This window comes from Peromyscus eremicus, chromosome 9, assembly GCF_949786415.1.
Source record: "Peromyscus eremicus chromosome 9, PerEre_H2_v1, whole genome shotgun sequence".
NCBI classification, from domain to species: Eukaryota; Metazoa; Chordata; class Mammalia; order Rodentia; family Cricetidae; genus Peromyscus; species Peromyscus eremicus.
This window is the reverse complement of record NC_081425.1, coordinates 80,617,355-80,634,235: the sequence shown is the minus strand read 5'-3', so window position 1 is coordinate 80,634,235 and position 16,881 is coordinate 80,617,355. Positions and strand designations below refer to the sequence as shown.

General features: G+C 42.9%; 1 protein-coding gene across 4 annotated transcripts in view; it reads left to right on the top strand.

The window, feature by feature from the left end:
- Window positions 1–16,881, top strand: part of Kcnma1 (potassium calcium-activated channel subfamily M alpha 1) — a 715,240-nt gene that overhangs the window by 516,954 nt on the left and 181,405 nt on the right. For all 4 annotated transcript variants that reach the window (XM_059273863.1, XM_059273862.1, XM_059273861.1 and 1 more), the window contains exon 14: window positions 2,693–2,848. In XM_059273863.1, coding sequence (XP_059129846.1) covers window positions 2,693–2,848 — 156 coding nt within the window. The remainder of the gene's footprint in view (window positions 1–2,692; window positions 2,849–16,881) is intronic.

Below are 16,881 nucleotides of genomic sequence, written 5' to 3'. Positions count from 1 at the left end.
TTAGAAAGAATTTGCCTCTAGATTCCTGTGTGGAAATGCTGGCATTTTTTTCAACACACCCAACTTCTCTCAAAGAGGATGAAGTTTCCAAAACCAAAGAATTTGAGTTCCTGGGTCAATATCCTCTCTTGGCTTCATGCACACAGCCTTCGCTCTTGGCCATTGCCACTTCAACCTCACTTCTTGCCCCATGGCTGGAGAAAATACAATGGCCAAGAGAGGAGGCAATGGGAGCTGGAAATGAACAGGACTTTCTACATGGGACATGAGAGACCCAAGGCTTACATGCCAGATGTAAGAGAAATCCACCTGTATACTTTGGATGGCATGGAGATAGGGCAGACTTTCTGCAAAGCTTCGATTGTTTGAAGATGCCATAGAGGTTATGTGGTGTCTCTCTCTGTGGGGACTAGACCACCCAAATCTCTTGTCACACACAAGTTCATTACTTGGATGTAATTTATCATTCTTCTCATATGAGTAGTTCTCCACACAGATGAACATTTTTTATACCATGCCAGGGAAGTAAAATGAAAAAAGCTGATGTCTTAAGCCAGGAAAGAATGGGGAGAGAAATGGGAAAGAGGGTGGGGCTATCTGTTGGCATTGAGTGTGTGATGTGTAGAAGACCCTGTGGTACTCAGCTCCACACAAATCACACTCCTCTGTGGCTCCCACACAGGCTCGTTTGAACCATACTCTGGTTAGGGATCAAGCAGTCATCACTTCCAGCACCGCTGGCTTGGGACTGGAGACTGTCACAGAGGTGGATTTTGCAAACAGGCATTTCACAAGAGTAGGACTTCTCCAAGCAGAGCAAGGAGGCCTGGACTCTGTTCTTTGTTTCTACAATGGGATCTTCCCTTCTTCTATTGAACTGGCCTCTGTTGTTCTGAAAGGGAAGGGGAGGCTCTTTTGTTGCTCCTGTTTGCTGATGCACAGGGAGAAATCATTTCAGAGCTCTAGAGCCTTGGTACATACAAGACTTAGAAGGACTCTGGGTCGACGTGCTATACAAAGTGTGATTTACTCTAGCATCTTGGAAAAATGCTAAGTCTTAGGGATAAAGACCTTGTGATTTTGTTGTTGTTATTGCTTCTCAAGACAGGGTATCTCCATGTAGTTTTGGTGCCTGTCCTGGATCTCACTCTGTAGACCAGGCTGGTCTTGAACTCACAGAGATCCACCTGGCTCTGCCTCCCAGGTACTAGGATTAAAGGCGTGCGCCATCACTGTCCAACTAGACCTTGTGCTTTTTGTTGTTGTTGCTGATTTTTAAAGTAGCCATCTCGATTTTTTAGACATATTTCATCCTTAGAAAGCTCCTTTGTCAAACAAGCTAAACCCCTCTGTTTTCTTTTATTATAAGCCAGGCCAATCCTATTCTGGCTCTAAGAACAGAATAGGGCAAAACTAATCTTGACATAGCAGTACCTGAGGCATTGAGATGTGATGACTATTCTCTCTCCCTGAGGATGGTGTCCCCTGAATCTTGGACATTTCTGGCTCTTTTTACTGGTTCTCAAAAGATCCTTTTGCAGAACACTCACCTCTTGTCTTCATCCTTTTTCTCTGGCCGTTATTCAATTGGTCACTTTTCCTCTTCAATTTCAACTGTTAAAACTGGATCAAATCCTGTGGAATGAATGTGGTCTGTTCACACAGAATAAAAGGTTCACTTCCTTTGCTCTGGAGACTGTAAGACGCAGACTTGGGATTTCTGTGTCATGTATCCCATGGCCTCTAATTGAGGTTTGAGTTACCCGCCCTTAAATGCTATGTCCTGCTCTCTCTTTCTCTGACACACATACACACTCTCTTGGATCTGTCTCCTTGCTTCAAATTTATATAATGGATGTTTTTAAACATAAGCTATTCCTGACATTCAAGCCTTGTAACTATTTTCTGTTGTTATTGTTATTTGTAAATCCCCAAACACTAGAGGACTTCCTGAATTTCAACCTCCTCACTCACTCTGTCACGCATGCCACTGGCAAATAATGGTATGAGCGTGCCTCTAGGTCTGCAAGTTGGGGTCTGACGTCACTGTGGCATCGGGCAGTCCATCTGCGAGAGACTGCAGGATGTCTATGCCGTGACGAGTTAGAGGAAGCACAGTGGCTTCCAGAGAAGCAATATTACCTCCCACTTGTAGAGTTGCGGGTTCTATTCTCCAGCTCCACCCCAGATCTAATCAGGCAGAAACTTAGCAGGGTGGGGCCAAGAACCTGTGGTTTTATACACATTACAAGGCACACAGGTACCCACTCAAGTTTGGGGTGCCGTTGGTCTAGAGTATTGAGAAGGAAGGAAAGAAATCCAAGAGTACACAGACACAGACATCTGGCAATCTACTTGAGAACCACTTTAAAAACAAGCTAACTGGACTTCTTAGTAACAGGGGCTGGTGTGTCTCACCAGAGAAAAATCCTCTCTGGGTTGAATCTGGCTAAATAACAAACTTGAGAGGAGGATGTGGGCCTGGTGAGTGTGGAAGTAAAGTTGCCAAGGGGCCGCAGTCTGCTGAACAGAAGTGGAGAACCTAGCAACGGGCCTCAGACCCAGGCAGAGGGAAGAAAGGATGAGTTTGGATGACCCAGTGTCCTTGGACAGTGCAGCAGTTCCCAGAGGAGATTTCAGACACTCAGACAAGGAGCAGAACAGGGTCTCATACCTCTTGTTATTCCCACAGGCCCATCTGCTCAACATCCCCAGCTGGAATTGGAAAGAGGGTGATGACGCAATATGCCTCGCGGAGCTCAAGTTGGGTTTCATAGCCCAGAGCTGTCTGGCTCAAGGCCTCTCCACAATGCTTGCCAACCTCTTCTCTATGAGGTCATTCATAAAGGTAACGTCTTGTCTTATTAGAGCACATTAGCCTAGGATTCCATTTGTCGTGGGGTTGAGTAGAGCACAGCTTAAACTCAAAACAGATCGGCGGGCTTTAACTTCTCTGGTTGAGGAGAAATTCCTTGTTACAGATTTGGGAACGAGGCCAGCTCCTTTCAAAATTATGTTTTTATTTTTATTTGGCACATCCGTGGCCATTAAATGATTGTTCAAAGCACAATCCTCTCTTTTTTTTTAGATAAACCACATGTTTATCTATCAACAAAGCCTCCGCTGTTAAAACAAAAATATGATTTATATACATTCCATATGGCACCAGAGTGCCTAAAGAAAAGAATTATCATTTTCCTCTTTTATATCAAGTGGCTGGTGGACCTCTCACTGTGTGGATAAATGCAGACCATGTGTTTGTGCTGAAGCCCAAACCCCAACAACATAATTCATTTATTTACTTCTGCACAATCAAGGAGGCCAGCAAGGCTGACATGCCATGGTTATTTGAATGGAGAGAGAGAAGAGGAACCGACTCTTCACCCCAAGAGACGTGCAGTCTGGATGTGTTCATCTCCCTGTCAGAGCTCACTGGGCAGCCGCTCCTAGTCTCCAGATGGCTGCTGGACCAACTCAGGGAGGGAGAATGAACTTGCTCTGTTCTCCAGGGCCCAGGGCCTTGAGTGCCCTCTATGAGTCTAGGTGCCCAACTAAGCAAGCTTCTGGATTATGGGCAGTCAAGGTAACACACAACACCCATGAATTGTGTCACTTAGAACTGGGATGTGCCAGGCCTCTCCCCTTAGTACCTATGTCATTGGCATTACTTAGCCAGTAGGTAGTTCTCATAGCATGACATAAAGAATAACTTGTCTTGGATCTACTTCCACAACTGTAGCAGTGCTCATGGTGAATAACATCTCGAGTTAAAGTATGGTCTCTAGTGTTTATTCTGTACCCATAGACCTCAGCTCAGCAGAGCTTCAAGTTCAAACCCACTTACAAAGAAAGTCACTCTGTGCCTCTAAATGTCTTCTTTAATCCAGGCTGCTTTTGTCCTGCCTAGATGAAACTGAGTGCAGAGAAATGAAAGTAGCAGGGAGGTCTTTGTGGCTGTGTTTGGGGATGGGGCACCAAAGCCAGATGTAGCCAGATGTCTCCCAGGACTCGTCTGTTCAATCCAATCCAAGGAGTCCAGACCCAGGTTAACAAACTGTCACCAAGAGAACAGCCCTGGCTCTTTCAATGGAGCTCTGGCGGTTTTCTTCCAGCAGAGGCTTGCTCACAGGACCCAGCACGTGGTCTGAGGAACTGGGTTCTGCTTCCTTGCGTTGATGTGACATGGGCCTTGGCAGAGCCCCACCGCAGATGGGGCCACTTGACATGCGTATGTTTTGATTTTGTGGTGCCTGCATGGTAACTAGATCTGCCTGTCAAGAAAATTAATAAAATGGATGTGACACTGATTCTTCAGTGTTATTACCAGCAGAGAGAACTTCTGCCTGACTTTCCTCGGGACCCTGACGGGCCTCACCTCTAAAGCCAAGGACGTCTCTTCCAGCTCTACTAATCCCATTGCCAAGTTCCTATTTAGGAAGAGCCTGTGGGAAAGGCTGGACGGGGCCCTGGTATAACTGAAAACACATTTCCCTCCCAGGGTTATATTACTACATTATTTCTGTTCAGGGCCAGCTCTGCCATGTTTAGAGGCAGCTCTCTGTATATGACCTTTTGACATAGAGGTGGTCTTTGTGTTAGAATTTGCTAAGGGCATAGCCTACAAATAACATGACTTCCTTTCCTACATTATAAAATTTAGAGTAAGGACAGTCTTACTTAATGCATTCCCCACTCTGTATTGTAATCTAAGTGTGCATATCCCTCAGTCCTAGAGCTGTCGTCTCTTTTAGGACTTGGTGAAAACCATACTGTTATCCTATCCTTGGTGTCTTTTCCGTGTTATTGCAAAGCATTTGCTTGTTTTGTTTGGGCATGAGTGCAGGTGGGGAAGGGGATCTGTAAATGGATTCTTGTTTACAGAAATCACTGCCTTCCTCAGCGGCCCCATATCCTATGGTAGAGAATTCCCAGCACTTCCACCTGGAGGATACTTTGGCAATACTTCATCCTTTGGAAACACTTAGTGTTTCTGGAAAGCCAAAGGGAGATGTGCGCTCACCTTCTCCCTTGCCTTGGGCAAATTGTATCTGTTTCCTCGTTCTGCAGATTACTCTGCCTCTGCTGGAAGAAGGAAGACAAGCAAGACTCCAGCAGTGTAGCTGGGTCACAGGCAGAAGCACAGTGGCTCTCATCTGGGCCTTTTATTATGTATGGGACTTAAAAGTCCAAAACCCAAGCTAGGAAGGTTTAACAGAAGAAAGAGGTGCCACTAGAACACAGAACTTCTGAAAGGGGCCCAGACTGGATGAGAAGAAATATATGGGAATAATTACTTCTCCCTCTGCCAGTCACTCTCAAAGATCCCAACCGAGGGCCCCCGACCCATCGTCCTCGAAAACCTAGTGTTCATTTGGATATGTTACCTCTTAATTGACCTAAATATTTTTGAATAGATTAATATTTTTAACCTGCCTTTTTAGGAGTAATGAATTCTTTAACTTTGGTCATTACTGTAGAAAGTTTTGGCTTTTTGTCTATTTCCCCCATGGTTATACCTCCTTAACTTATTCTGTTCATGTGTCAATGCATTTCCCCTACTGTTCAGATGTGTTGATATTTAAATCCACACTAACCATCCCTCTGACGCCATTCAGAAAGAGGCCCAGGTTGGTATCCAGGACTCCTATAGCTCCTTGGCTGTTTGCAGGGCAGGATAAGCATTTTTTTTTTTTCAGCAAGAATTCATTTTCATTCTTGATGTCCCTTAATCAGAGCCAGCAGATGTTGTGGTGCCTGTGACTTATCTCCTGGCCTGGGACATCCTGTTTACACCCCACCCTCTGATCTCCTTCCACTGGCCTCTCCAGTTTCAGGGAGAGTCTCCTTAATGTCTTCTGGAAAGACCAAGACAATGGGCTTGTTTAGCCTTGTCTGCTGGGGCCTCGGCCCCGAATAAGTGGGCCACACATTAAGACCATTGATTTGGGAGTTTTGTTCTTGTTTTTCAGTCTATGTAGTTTCAACTTCCTGTTCCGCCTATAGAGTTTCAACTTGAGCCTTGACCCTCCATTTTTATGAATTGGGCTATTAGTTTTACTAGAAGGAAGTATTCTTGGCGTGATGAATTGTGCATTTGTGAACGTGCTAGTTTCCCTATGAAACTGATTGACTCTTAAAATTGCTTCTCATTCAACCCTGAAACGTCCAATTAAGGACATTAAACTAGGTCTCACAATTGCCAGTTATTTTAACTCTGCTAATTTGTCATTTTACACACACACACACACACACACACACACACACACACACACATGCACACACACACAGTGTACCCTGAAGCATGGCGTGTAATCTGCAATTTCTTTGTAAAGGAAGTCAGTTATGATACTGGAGAGAGCATGTAACATTAATGTGGCAGTTTAAAGAAGAAAATGTCCTCCATGAGCTCAGAGAGTTGAACACTTGGTTCCCAGTTGGTGGTACTGTTTGGGAAGGTTAAAGGAGGTGCAGCCACGCTGCAGGAAGTACGTCACTGGGGGCGGGCTTCGAGAGCTCATAGCCTCACTTCTTTCTGCTTCACTCTCTCTGCATCGTGCTTGTGGTTGAAGAAGATATCTCTCAGCGTCCAGCTTTGGCTGCCATGCCTACCTATCGTAGCCATGCCTCTCCATCATGATGGACTTTCCCCCTGACACTGGAAACCAAATAAATGCTCCCTTTTATAAGTTGTCTTAATCATGATATTCTGGCATGGCAACAGAAAAGTCATACAGTAGAGTTTCGTATTATTTTGTTATTTTTCTTGTTTTATAGGATCTGGAAATCCTGAGTGGATTGTACTTTGTACTGAGCACAGCAAAGCTTTCTCTGGTGCTCCTTCTATGCCTAAGTGGGGAAGCACTGGAGGAGTGTGCCTCATAATCTTCAGAATGCTGACTGGTTGAGGTGGTCTTGGCTAAACACATAAACTATTGGTTCCTTGTTGTTTTTCCTACACAGTGAGGTCAATTTTCATCAATACATAGTTCTGGCACTAGTTGTAGTTCAGGGAACCATGTTTTTTTGTTTTGTTTTTGAGACAGGATCTTACTATGTTACACAGGCAGGCTTTATACTGTTGGACTTAATCCATCTTTCAGCTTCAACCAGGTATGTGCCACTGTGCCCAAGTGAATCATTTTAGTATCTTTAGTTTGGATTATATTTGTGCACAGGTGAGTGTTTGTACAAGTTCATGTATAAAAATAATCTGGTTTAGGAGCTGCAAATATAAAGACCTTTGAATAATTGTCCAAATGTATGGAATTCTAACACTTTTAAAATCTTGAACTTAATACTTTATATTATTTTATTTTACTCTCCTAATGCCCTACACAAACTTGGCACTGTCATTGGCCACCTCACTTTATGGGGGCAGACACTGTGCAGTCAAAGAAGTTCAGGCATCCGCATGAGGGCCGGTAGCACAAAATTGACAAACCCAAGGAATTGGTTCCAGGTTTGTCCTTGAGGATACCAAAAGGAAATGAAGGATGAGATGATTTCTTAGCAAGTATAACCAACGTAGCCCGAGACTTAGTTTCTGGGCTTCATTTTATGGAAACCATTGATTCAACAGAGATTCCAGAGGCCCATATATGCCAACACACAAAGTATTGATGTACTTATGTGCTTATGGCTTGGAAGCACTGCTAAGATTCTGGAAGCCTCTGTTCTGATGGGGAACAGGTGGACACATGTTTACATAGCTCTATCAATGAGGCCTGTTCATCTTTCTCTCTGGCCAGCTCTGTAAAGGCCATAGTCAATGCATCAGACTGGTTCACTTAGATTAGACCATGAGAGATCACGAAAGGACTAGGCTCTCAAGAGGACTGGTTTAAGAAGGTTCTTCTGGGAAAAGGCAAGTGAACCAGGGCTCTCTGGCAAAACAGAACCAATTGTGTATGTGATGTGTGAATGTGTATGTATATACATGTAGTCATGTGTCATATAATGGCATTTCATTCAGTGGCAGACTCAGTATACAGTAGGAGTCCCATGTGTGGTGATGTCATTCTTTTCTTGGTTTTTATAAGTCCATTCTTTGATGTTTACAAGATGAAATTATCTACTAAAGCCTTTTTCACTTGTGTCCCCATCATTAATCAATGCATGCCTCTATCATTCATATATATATATATATATATATATATATATATATATATATATATATATATATAAATGTATATATATAAAATCAATAGAGGGAGATACTGATTACAACAGGTTGATTGACTTGGCATGAAAACTGAGTCACAACATCCGCACTGGAAAACTGAGTCACAACATCCGCACTGGAACCTCTGGAGAGCTGCAGGGATAGTGTCAATCAGTTTGAAATAGGGAGGCTTAGTATAGGTTTCCATCCAGATATAAAGTTGGGCAGAGACCCATGTCCCAGTTCAAGACCATAAAGCAGAGAGAACAGATTTCTAATGACTCCTAGTTTGTGTTCCATCAGAGCTTCTGATACTCTGGATATGACCCACCCACAGTGGGAAGGTAATCTCCTTTACTCCACCACCTCAAATACTAATCTCATTCAGAAACACCTTCACAGCTATGTCTAGAACAATAACCAAGTATCTGGGAACTTCATGACCCAATCAAGTTAACACAGACAATTAGCTGTCACAGCCACCCACTCTTCCATCCTGATGGGCCTAAACTCTACAGCCAATGTCTAGGTCAGAATGCCAGAAGCATAGCTCATCCTTTTGTGGGAGTGTGGGGATTGCCAGGATCTCTGTTCAGGCCAGAGTTGCAGGTGATAAGCAGATAAGGTGATCAAGGAGCGAATGCTAAGAAAGAGTTTGTCTCGGGACATAAACCCAACTAGTAGACGCTTGTGATTTATAAATGCTGTTGACTCCACTACCTGTGGGTGATGCCACTCCAAGCATAAATGGCTTCAAGAGAATGGGATGTCTTCACTGTAGCAGGAATCTTAAAGAGTTCTTATTAATAAAATCAAACCTGAACCAGGTATTGGGGTGAACTGGAAGATCAGAGAACCAGAACAAGCCACAGCTATCTCACCTCACTGGATCCTCAACTGGTCTTGTTTCCTCAGACTGGAGGCCTCTGAGGCCTCATCCAGAATGGATTTCAGCTGAATTGCTGCTAGAAGCCTGAAAGCTTAACCAGCCAAACGCCTAACCAGCCAAATGCTCCTAGTTTCTGGTCTTCACGCCTTATATACTTTTCTGCTTTCTACCACCACTCCCTGGGATTAAAGGCTCGTTTTCTGGGATTAAAGGCATGAGCCACCATGCTTGGCTGTATCCTTGAACACATGGATTTCTGCCTCTGGAACACTAGGATTAAAGGCGTGTGCTACCACTGCCTATCCTCTATGTTAAATATTGTGGCTGTTCTGTCTCTGACCCCAGATAAGTTTATTAGGATGCACAGTATTTTGGGGAGCACAATACCACCACACTTCACAGATTCTTATCTGTGGAAAGCAGTTCCCAATACAGCTACTCTTACTTCTTTAGGAATATAAAATATTTTAATATCCTTTCGATATTTCACAGATTAATGCCTCCAGTTACAACCCAGCAATCTCCATGCAGCTGTCACTCAGCATTCCCCTTTGAGTGCTACATCTCCTCTCAGACTTAGCATTTCCAGAACTGAATCCCTGCTCTTGTCTGTGAGGCTGCCCTGCTCCATGTCACCATTCACAACCGACAATGCCATCCTTCCTAAAACTCAGCTTTGGAGTCATCTTAGACTCCTCTCCCCCAACCCTCCTCAAGCCCCAGATTAAATTCAGCATGCCACCTTGATTGGACTTTGAAAACAGTCCCCAAATCTGAGAACTTCCCACCAACTTCATTTTTACTGCTAGATCCAAAGAACCACCATCTTGTAGATACCAGCCTTCTAGATGTTCAAGTCTAGACTCAGCGTGTTTTCTCAGTCTTTTCAAGCATGAATCAGAACATGTCAGCCTTTTGCATAAGTCCACCCATGGCATCCAATCTCCTCAAAACTAAAATTGTAGCCTTGTCTGGCAGGTGCTAAGCAGCCAGGTTCCCGTGATCTTGCTGACCCCAGTGTCCCAAGTGCTATCCTGAACCTTGTGTCCCTCACATTCCCTATACTGGCTGAGGACTTATATTTGCTGTGTTCTCTCCATCAAGAGTGTTCTTTCCCTAAGCAGATGCTTGACCTCTATCAAACTCTTCTTGTCTTTACTCAAAATAAAATTCTCAGCGAGACCATCTTCAAAAACATCAGAATATTTTTGTAAATTAAAAACAAACTTTTAATTATAGTATGCAAACAGAAAGGGTATTTGTAATAAATGTTTAATTTGTTAAACATACATCACCTCAACACTCCCATGTATCCGGGGCACAGATTAAGAAACAGAACATTATTGGTACCCTAAGAATTCTTACTTATTTTCTAAGTCAGGTAATTGGGCTCTGTTTCTGAATCATCTGGTGGAGAATTTACATCTCTATCACATTGAACTCTCCAATCTATAAAGATTGGTCAGCACCTCTTTGTTTTTTGTTTTGTTTTGTTTTTCTTATGGTGCTCTGAATTAAACCTAAGACCTTGCACATGCTAGGTAGGCACCCTGCCACAAAACTGCACAGCCAATGGATTTTTTTTTTTTTGAGACAGGGTCTTATTATATACTTTGGGTTAGTCTCCAACTCATGATCTTCCACTTCTACCTCCTGAGCGCTAAGACTACAGGCATGTACCAGCATCCCCCTCAGTACACCATCTAGTAAGGGGCGCTTGGTGTTTCAGTTGTTTCTCTGGCAAATTGTAGGACAATCAAGAAGAAACTAAGTTTAGAACATTTTTCTGGGGCTTTGTGGGTTGCTTAGTGGGCAGATGTCACATGTCTGTCGTCTCCCCCCGCCCCCCAGGAAGGATATAGTTGTTCTTTTCTCCTTAGGGTGATAAAATTTCCGTGTGGTAAAACAACTGAATTCCATTTTAGAAATCTCCATTACCCTAGGCTGTACACTCCATACACACAGGTCTCCTTTATCCTCCTGGCTTTGTCTATTTGTCTACACCCCGGCTATGGCATTTTTCCTTGTTTACTTCTCTTTTTCCTCCTTCATAAAACGGAGACACTGTTAAGCCAGGGATGCTTGTTGGAGTTGTACTAACGAGCCAGCTGCAGACTGGCAGCAGGTGCTCAATCAATGTATCTTAAATGAATGAATGAACGAATGGACTTCAGCTTAGCCTAGCAAGCCTGAGTTACAGATAGCTGAGTGTGGGGCCCAGACTAACAGGGACTTACAATTTGGTATAATTTGGGTTCTGAAATGTCTTCCTCTGCTACTGTATGCGGTTCACTGGCCCAATTAAAGAGCTTCGGCTCAGCATAGAAGCTTGAAATGCAAAGCTTTATAATCCTTGGCAAGGCTTGCAAAGAAGCTGGTTAGATTTGGTTATAAACCATCTTGACTGCCAGAAAATATAGTCAGTGTGTTGTTTAAATTCACAAATCAAAATAAACACCCCCTAAATTGAAATACATTTGCTAAATCTCAGTATCCCATTTGGGCCAGCATGATCATGCATCTTTTTTTTTTCCCTTCCTACTTTAGTCTCTTTAGATCAGAGGCCTTGCCACAAGATGTTACCTCCTCCAGCATCACCATCACTGCCCACGATCTCTCACGCCCAACTTACAGTTGAGTAACTTCCATGCAAACTATTTCAAATAAAGAGAGAAGCAATCCATGAGCTATTAACAGGGATTCCATTCCCTGATGGCCCTGGTAATTTCTAGAACATTGAATTAAGGAGTTCTCAGACCTTTACAAATTCTCAAGGCAAACATTATTAGCAAAGAGAAGGCCATGCAGCATGTAAGAAGATTGCCAGAAAATGTCAATGGAACTTCTGAATAAAATGAAAGAAGCTTCCACCCTCTCTCCAGCTTCCCCCACTCCCTCCCTCTAACATGATTAGAAAGTCATTTCATGTGTCTTATGTGCTCGGTCAGTCAAAGGCAAACCTATATGATTGATGGTGACAGGGAACACATTTAACTCATTATTCTTTACTTTGCAGCAAAATGATTTGTGTAAACTGTCTGCCTAGCATTAAAGGTAAAACAAACTCAGAAACCCCAAAATGTTATATTTTCATCTAATATTTTCCTTTTGGTTTTATAGCTGTAATCGCATATGGATTCTTTTATTTAGTTCTTGGCGTGGACTGAACAAAGGGGAAGGCAGGGCAGAAAGATTACATAACACACACACAGAGTCCTCGCTCAGGGAGTGTGGAGCCATGAAAGCCACAACAGTCAGGACTTAATGTGACAACCCAGGAGAAGCTGTGGTTCTCTCTGGCCCTCATCATCTACCAGGATGTTGTCACTGATGTGCAATGAGGAGCATCTCCTTGATCAAGCCTGTTGACATTCAACGGAGCCCTTTCAGAAATTATTGGCCCTCAATTAATTGCATGTGTTCCTGTGTGCAGCTCATCATCACAGGCTTTGTCCACCTGACTTCCCTGCTCTTCCAGCTGCTGCCTCCTCTTCCTCTTCTCCTCTTCCTCTCCTCCTCTTCCTTTTCTTTCTCCTTCTCACCTCCCCCTACTGTTAGTAATAATTCAAGTAAGAAATCTCCAAACTCTATATAAACCATAAGGAGTATAACCTCAGATTCACTTAAGTCCATTGGTCAGTGACACAGCCATACCTTGTGTGAGTCCATGCAGAGCAGTGAGAAAAAGTTTAGAACGTTCAGTCAACTCCTCTAGGCATCTGGGAGAAGAAACACAGGAATTGCCACTGAATTAATACACTGGGTATTTTGTCATGAACTTCAGATGCATCGGAGTCCTCTCAGTTTGCATAGCCTTTTTTGGGTTACAAGTTTTATGGTTTTTTATTATTTACTTTTAAGTTTGTGTGCGTGCCTGACTGCGTTTGCACCAGGTGTGTGTGTGTGTGTGTGTGTGTGCACGCGCGTGCGCGTGCATTGTCCACAGAGGCTAGAGAGTGGAGGAGATCAGATCTCCCGGAGTTGGAGTTGTGGGTGCTTGTGAGCTTCCCAGTATGGGTGCTGGGAACTAAGCTCAGGTCTTTTGCAAGAGCAGCCAGTGCTTTTCAATGCTGAGCCATCCCTCCAGCCACAAGACAAACATGTTTACTGAAATTAATTTTTATTTCACCAGAAGACTAAGCATTTTTTTCAATGATACATAGAAAACCTGATAAGCACAAAGTAGCTAAAATCTCTGACCGAAGGAAGCGACTCAGGGTTGGTCTTTCTTTGAGGGTGAGAAATCACTGAAGACTCTCACTCTGGGCTGTCCAGCTGGGTGGGGAATGGTAGAGCTAGGGCTAGCCCTTCACCAAATGATGCTAACTCATTCCTTCACCCACTAGTATATACTGCTTCCCCTAGAGAAGTGTCTCAGTTGCAAACACTGCTCACTTTTATGTTCAAATCAATAGCTTCTAAGAACAGAAATTACTTGGCAATGTTTGTAAGAGTAGTACCCTAGACTTTCTATCAATTCCGTCAAACTATGCAATCTAAAAATTAAAATAGTTTCTGAGGTAGAGGGAGGGCACTGCATTTAGGAGGACATGCTCTTCTTGCAGAGGACCTGGGCTCAGTTTCCAGCACCCATATGGGGCAGCTCAAAAAAAAAAAAAAAAAAGTCTGTAACTCCAGTTCCAGAGATTCTGATGCCCTCTGGCCTCTGTGGACACTGCACTTAGATGGTGTACATAGAGGCAGGGAGGCGCTCTCGCACATACACAGAAATAGAATTTCAGAATAAGACAGTTCTCAAAGTAGGAGACTCATATTCTTCCCCCTTTCCTATGTGGTACATTAGTGTGAAGATGACCCAGGAATGTGTGTCTTCTGAGACTATGAAGGGAATATGGGGGGATTTGTTAAGTGGTTTACCAAACAGAAAGGGGGTTTGGTGATCTATTTGTTGAGAGGGGAGCGTGTAAGAAAGATTAAAAACCCTGGTCCTGACCCTCTGTACAAGGGTGAGTGTCAAGTGTGTCAGAGAGCAGCAGAGAAGGGTTTCCAGCACGCGGAAAGATGTCAGGAAACGGGGAGCCAGAGCCGGAAGGGTTAAGTAGTGTAACAAAAAGCGAAAAAGAAATTTTCTAGGAGAAAAAAATTGTGTCCAGCCCCGATCCTCTCAGAGCTCTTCTGATCGTAATAAAAGAATTCAAGTGACTCAGACAATTTGGGGGCCGGGGGGGGGGGTGTGAAGCTGTGAAGTAAGAAATCCCCAACGTTAGCGGAGAAATCTACTTGCTAGACCCAGCATTTCTTTGGCTGTTTTCCATTACAGGAAAAATCTTTAAGTATGTGGTCCCACAAGGACTCGGGAATGACTCCTCTCATCCAAGTCCAGTGCCACATAGTTTAACACATATGTGTAGAGCCATATATCACCTCATTACAGAGTATAGAGTAGTTTCAGATCCCCACATTGCCTTATGTTTCACTCTCACTTTGGGTTACAAATTAAGACTCCCTTAACCCTTAGCCTCCGAGGCAGGGATCCAGTCTCTTTCAGGGCAGGTCCATGTTTTCCAGTGAGTCTTATACTAGTGTCATGCAACAGATTCCTTGTCTTCCAGAATCTTTTGGGGTTTTGTTTGTTTGTTTTTAGCTCCATCTAGGTTGTTGCAGGTATCAAGACCTCATTCCTCTTGATTATGAATGATATGACATTTCTGTGGATGTACAAGAGTTTATCAATTCATTCATGAAAGAAGGACAGCATTAGCTGTTCCTGGGCTTTTTTCTTTATTGGAGGGGGATAATAAGAAGAGTTGACATCAGCCAGGCGGTGGTGGCGCACGCCTTTAATCCCAGCACTCGGGAGGCAGAGCCAGGCGGATCTCTGTGAGTTCGAGGCCAGCCTGGGCTACCAAGTGAGTTCCAGGAAAGGCGCAAAGCTACACAGAGAAACCCTGTCTTGAAAAACCAAAAAAAAAAAAAAGAAGAGTTGACATCAATATTTGTATGGAAGTTAGTGTGAGTAAATGTCTAGAAATAGAATTTCCAGTTTATAAGTTTCTGTTTCACTTGAAAAGAAATTGTCAAATCATTAGCCACCAAGTATGTACCATTTATATCCCATCCAACTAAGCCCAAGTCAAAGCATCCTTCTTTAAGTTGTTCTGGCCAGGATTTTTGTCACAGCTGTGAGAAAATTAATACAGGTGCGTACTCAGCCTACTATAGTTTGGTCCATGGATTATTTAGAAGTGTGTTGCTTAATTTCCAATATGGGGTCCAAAGGGTCCCACATCTTTTCCCAAATTTTAGAATATTTGTACACACATACTGAAATATCTTTGGGTGACATTCAAACCAAACCATAAAATTCACTTATGTTTGACATGTATTTTACATGTATGACCCAAAGGGAATTTATGCAGTTGTCAATTGATTCTGAACATGAAAGTGTTTCATGGGATAGATTTTATGTTTCTTCTTGTGATATCATGCCAGTGTTACAAATTTTTCAGATTTTGGAGTGCTTTGGAGTTTTGCAGATTAGGAATGTTTAACCTGTGAACATTTGCACTATTGAGTTCTTTTGATGAACTTACTGTTTCCCTGTAAAATGTTGTCTCGATTTATCCTTGTTAATTTCCCTCATTTTAAAGACTAGTTTGGATATTGGTTCCTATAGGCACTAAACATTTTATTTTGTAATGCTTTGTTGAAAAGGTCTATCTCCCCTTTTCTTTGGGTTGAGGCTCAGAACCAGGGCCTCAAACATGCCAGGCAGGTGCTCCACTTCTGAATTGTATTCCCCCACCCCAGATGCATCATGATGTTGAACCCAGCTACATCATGAAACTCTAAGTGATTTCCTTTTATATACCCCATAAGTAGGTCATTTTTAAAAAGTCTATTCTGTGAACTTTTGTTCATCTATGGGTTGTGTTAAACCATTTATTTATGAGTCAAAAAAAACCCCAGTGTATTTGAATTTGGTCTTAATATTTTATTAGTTGCTTTCTGATTGGTTCCTATGTTTAAGCCCTCCTCTTTCAAGTCTTATTTGAGGTTATTTGGATACTGTCTTGTGAGCTATTTTAATTAATTTATTAGTAAAGTTAATAAATATGAAGACTGTATACCCATTTTTAATAATTGTATACATAAACATTACATGTCTTGTGTAGCCACTATACAGACCAGTCCTGCTATTGTTAGTGACTGTTCTTATTCCAGAATTTTAATGCCCTATTTTATCTGTGGTATTTCTCTAGCATACTTAGCTTGCATACACATACCTATTGAAATGTAATATAGAAACTTTATCAGTCTGACCCCTTATTATCTCCATTAGCACGGTATTGTGCTGTGCATCATGTAGTTGGGTGGTGTTGTACAACGTATCACGCATTAAATGCGGTCTTTTGTAGTGATCCCGAGGCTGCAATCTCCAGGTTTATATGTGTATTGCTGGTGGCCCAGCTCTTCTGCTGTCGTTCCCACTCTGTCAGCTTTGACAGTGAGTTCTGTGTGAGCCCCTCCAGGCAGCCTCATTCCTGGAGAACACTTTTAGTGGAGATAGAGTTCGCATTCACAGTTCTTCTCTTCCAGCACCATGATAAATGTTCTTGTTTCCTTGGTTTCTGGTGAGAAGTCCTTAGTTGCCTGACTCCTGTGAGTAGCTTTCCTCTGGATGCCCCTAGGGCATCTCTTTCCCCAGGTATCTATTGTGTCTCTAATGTGACTGAGATTCTTGAAATGCTAGCCTTGTCTTTTTTCTTCCGTTACCAATCCTCCCCCTTTTCCCTCCTACGATTCTCACATCATGAATGATGGATCTTTTTTTATGTCCCACAAGACTCAAACTTCATCTGAATTATTT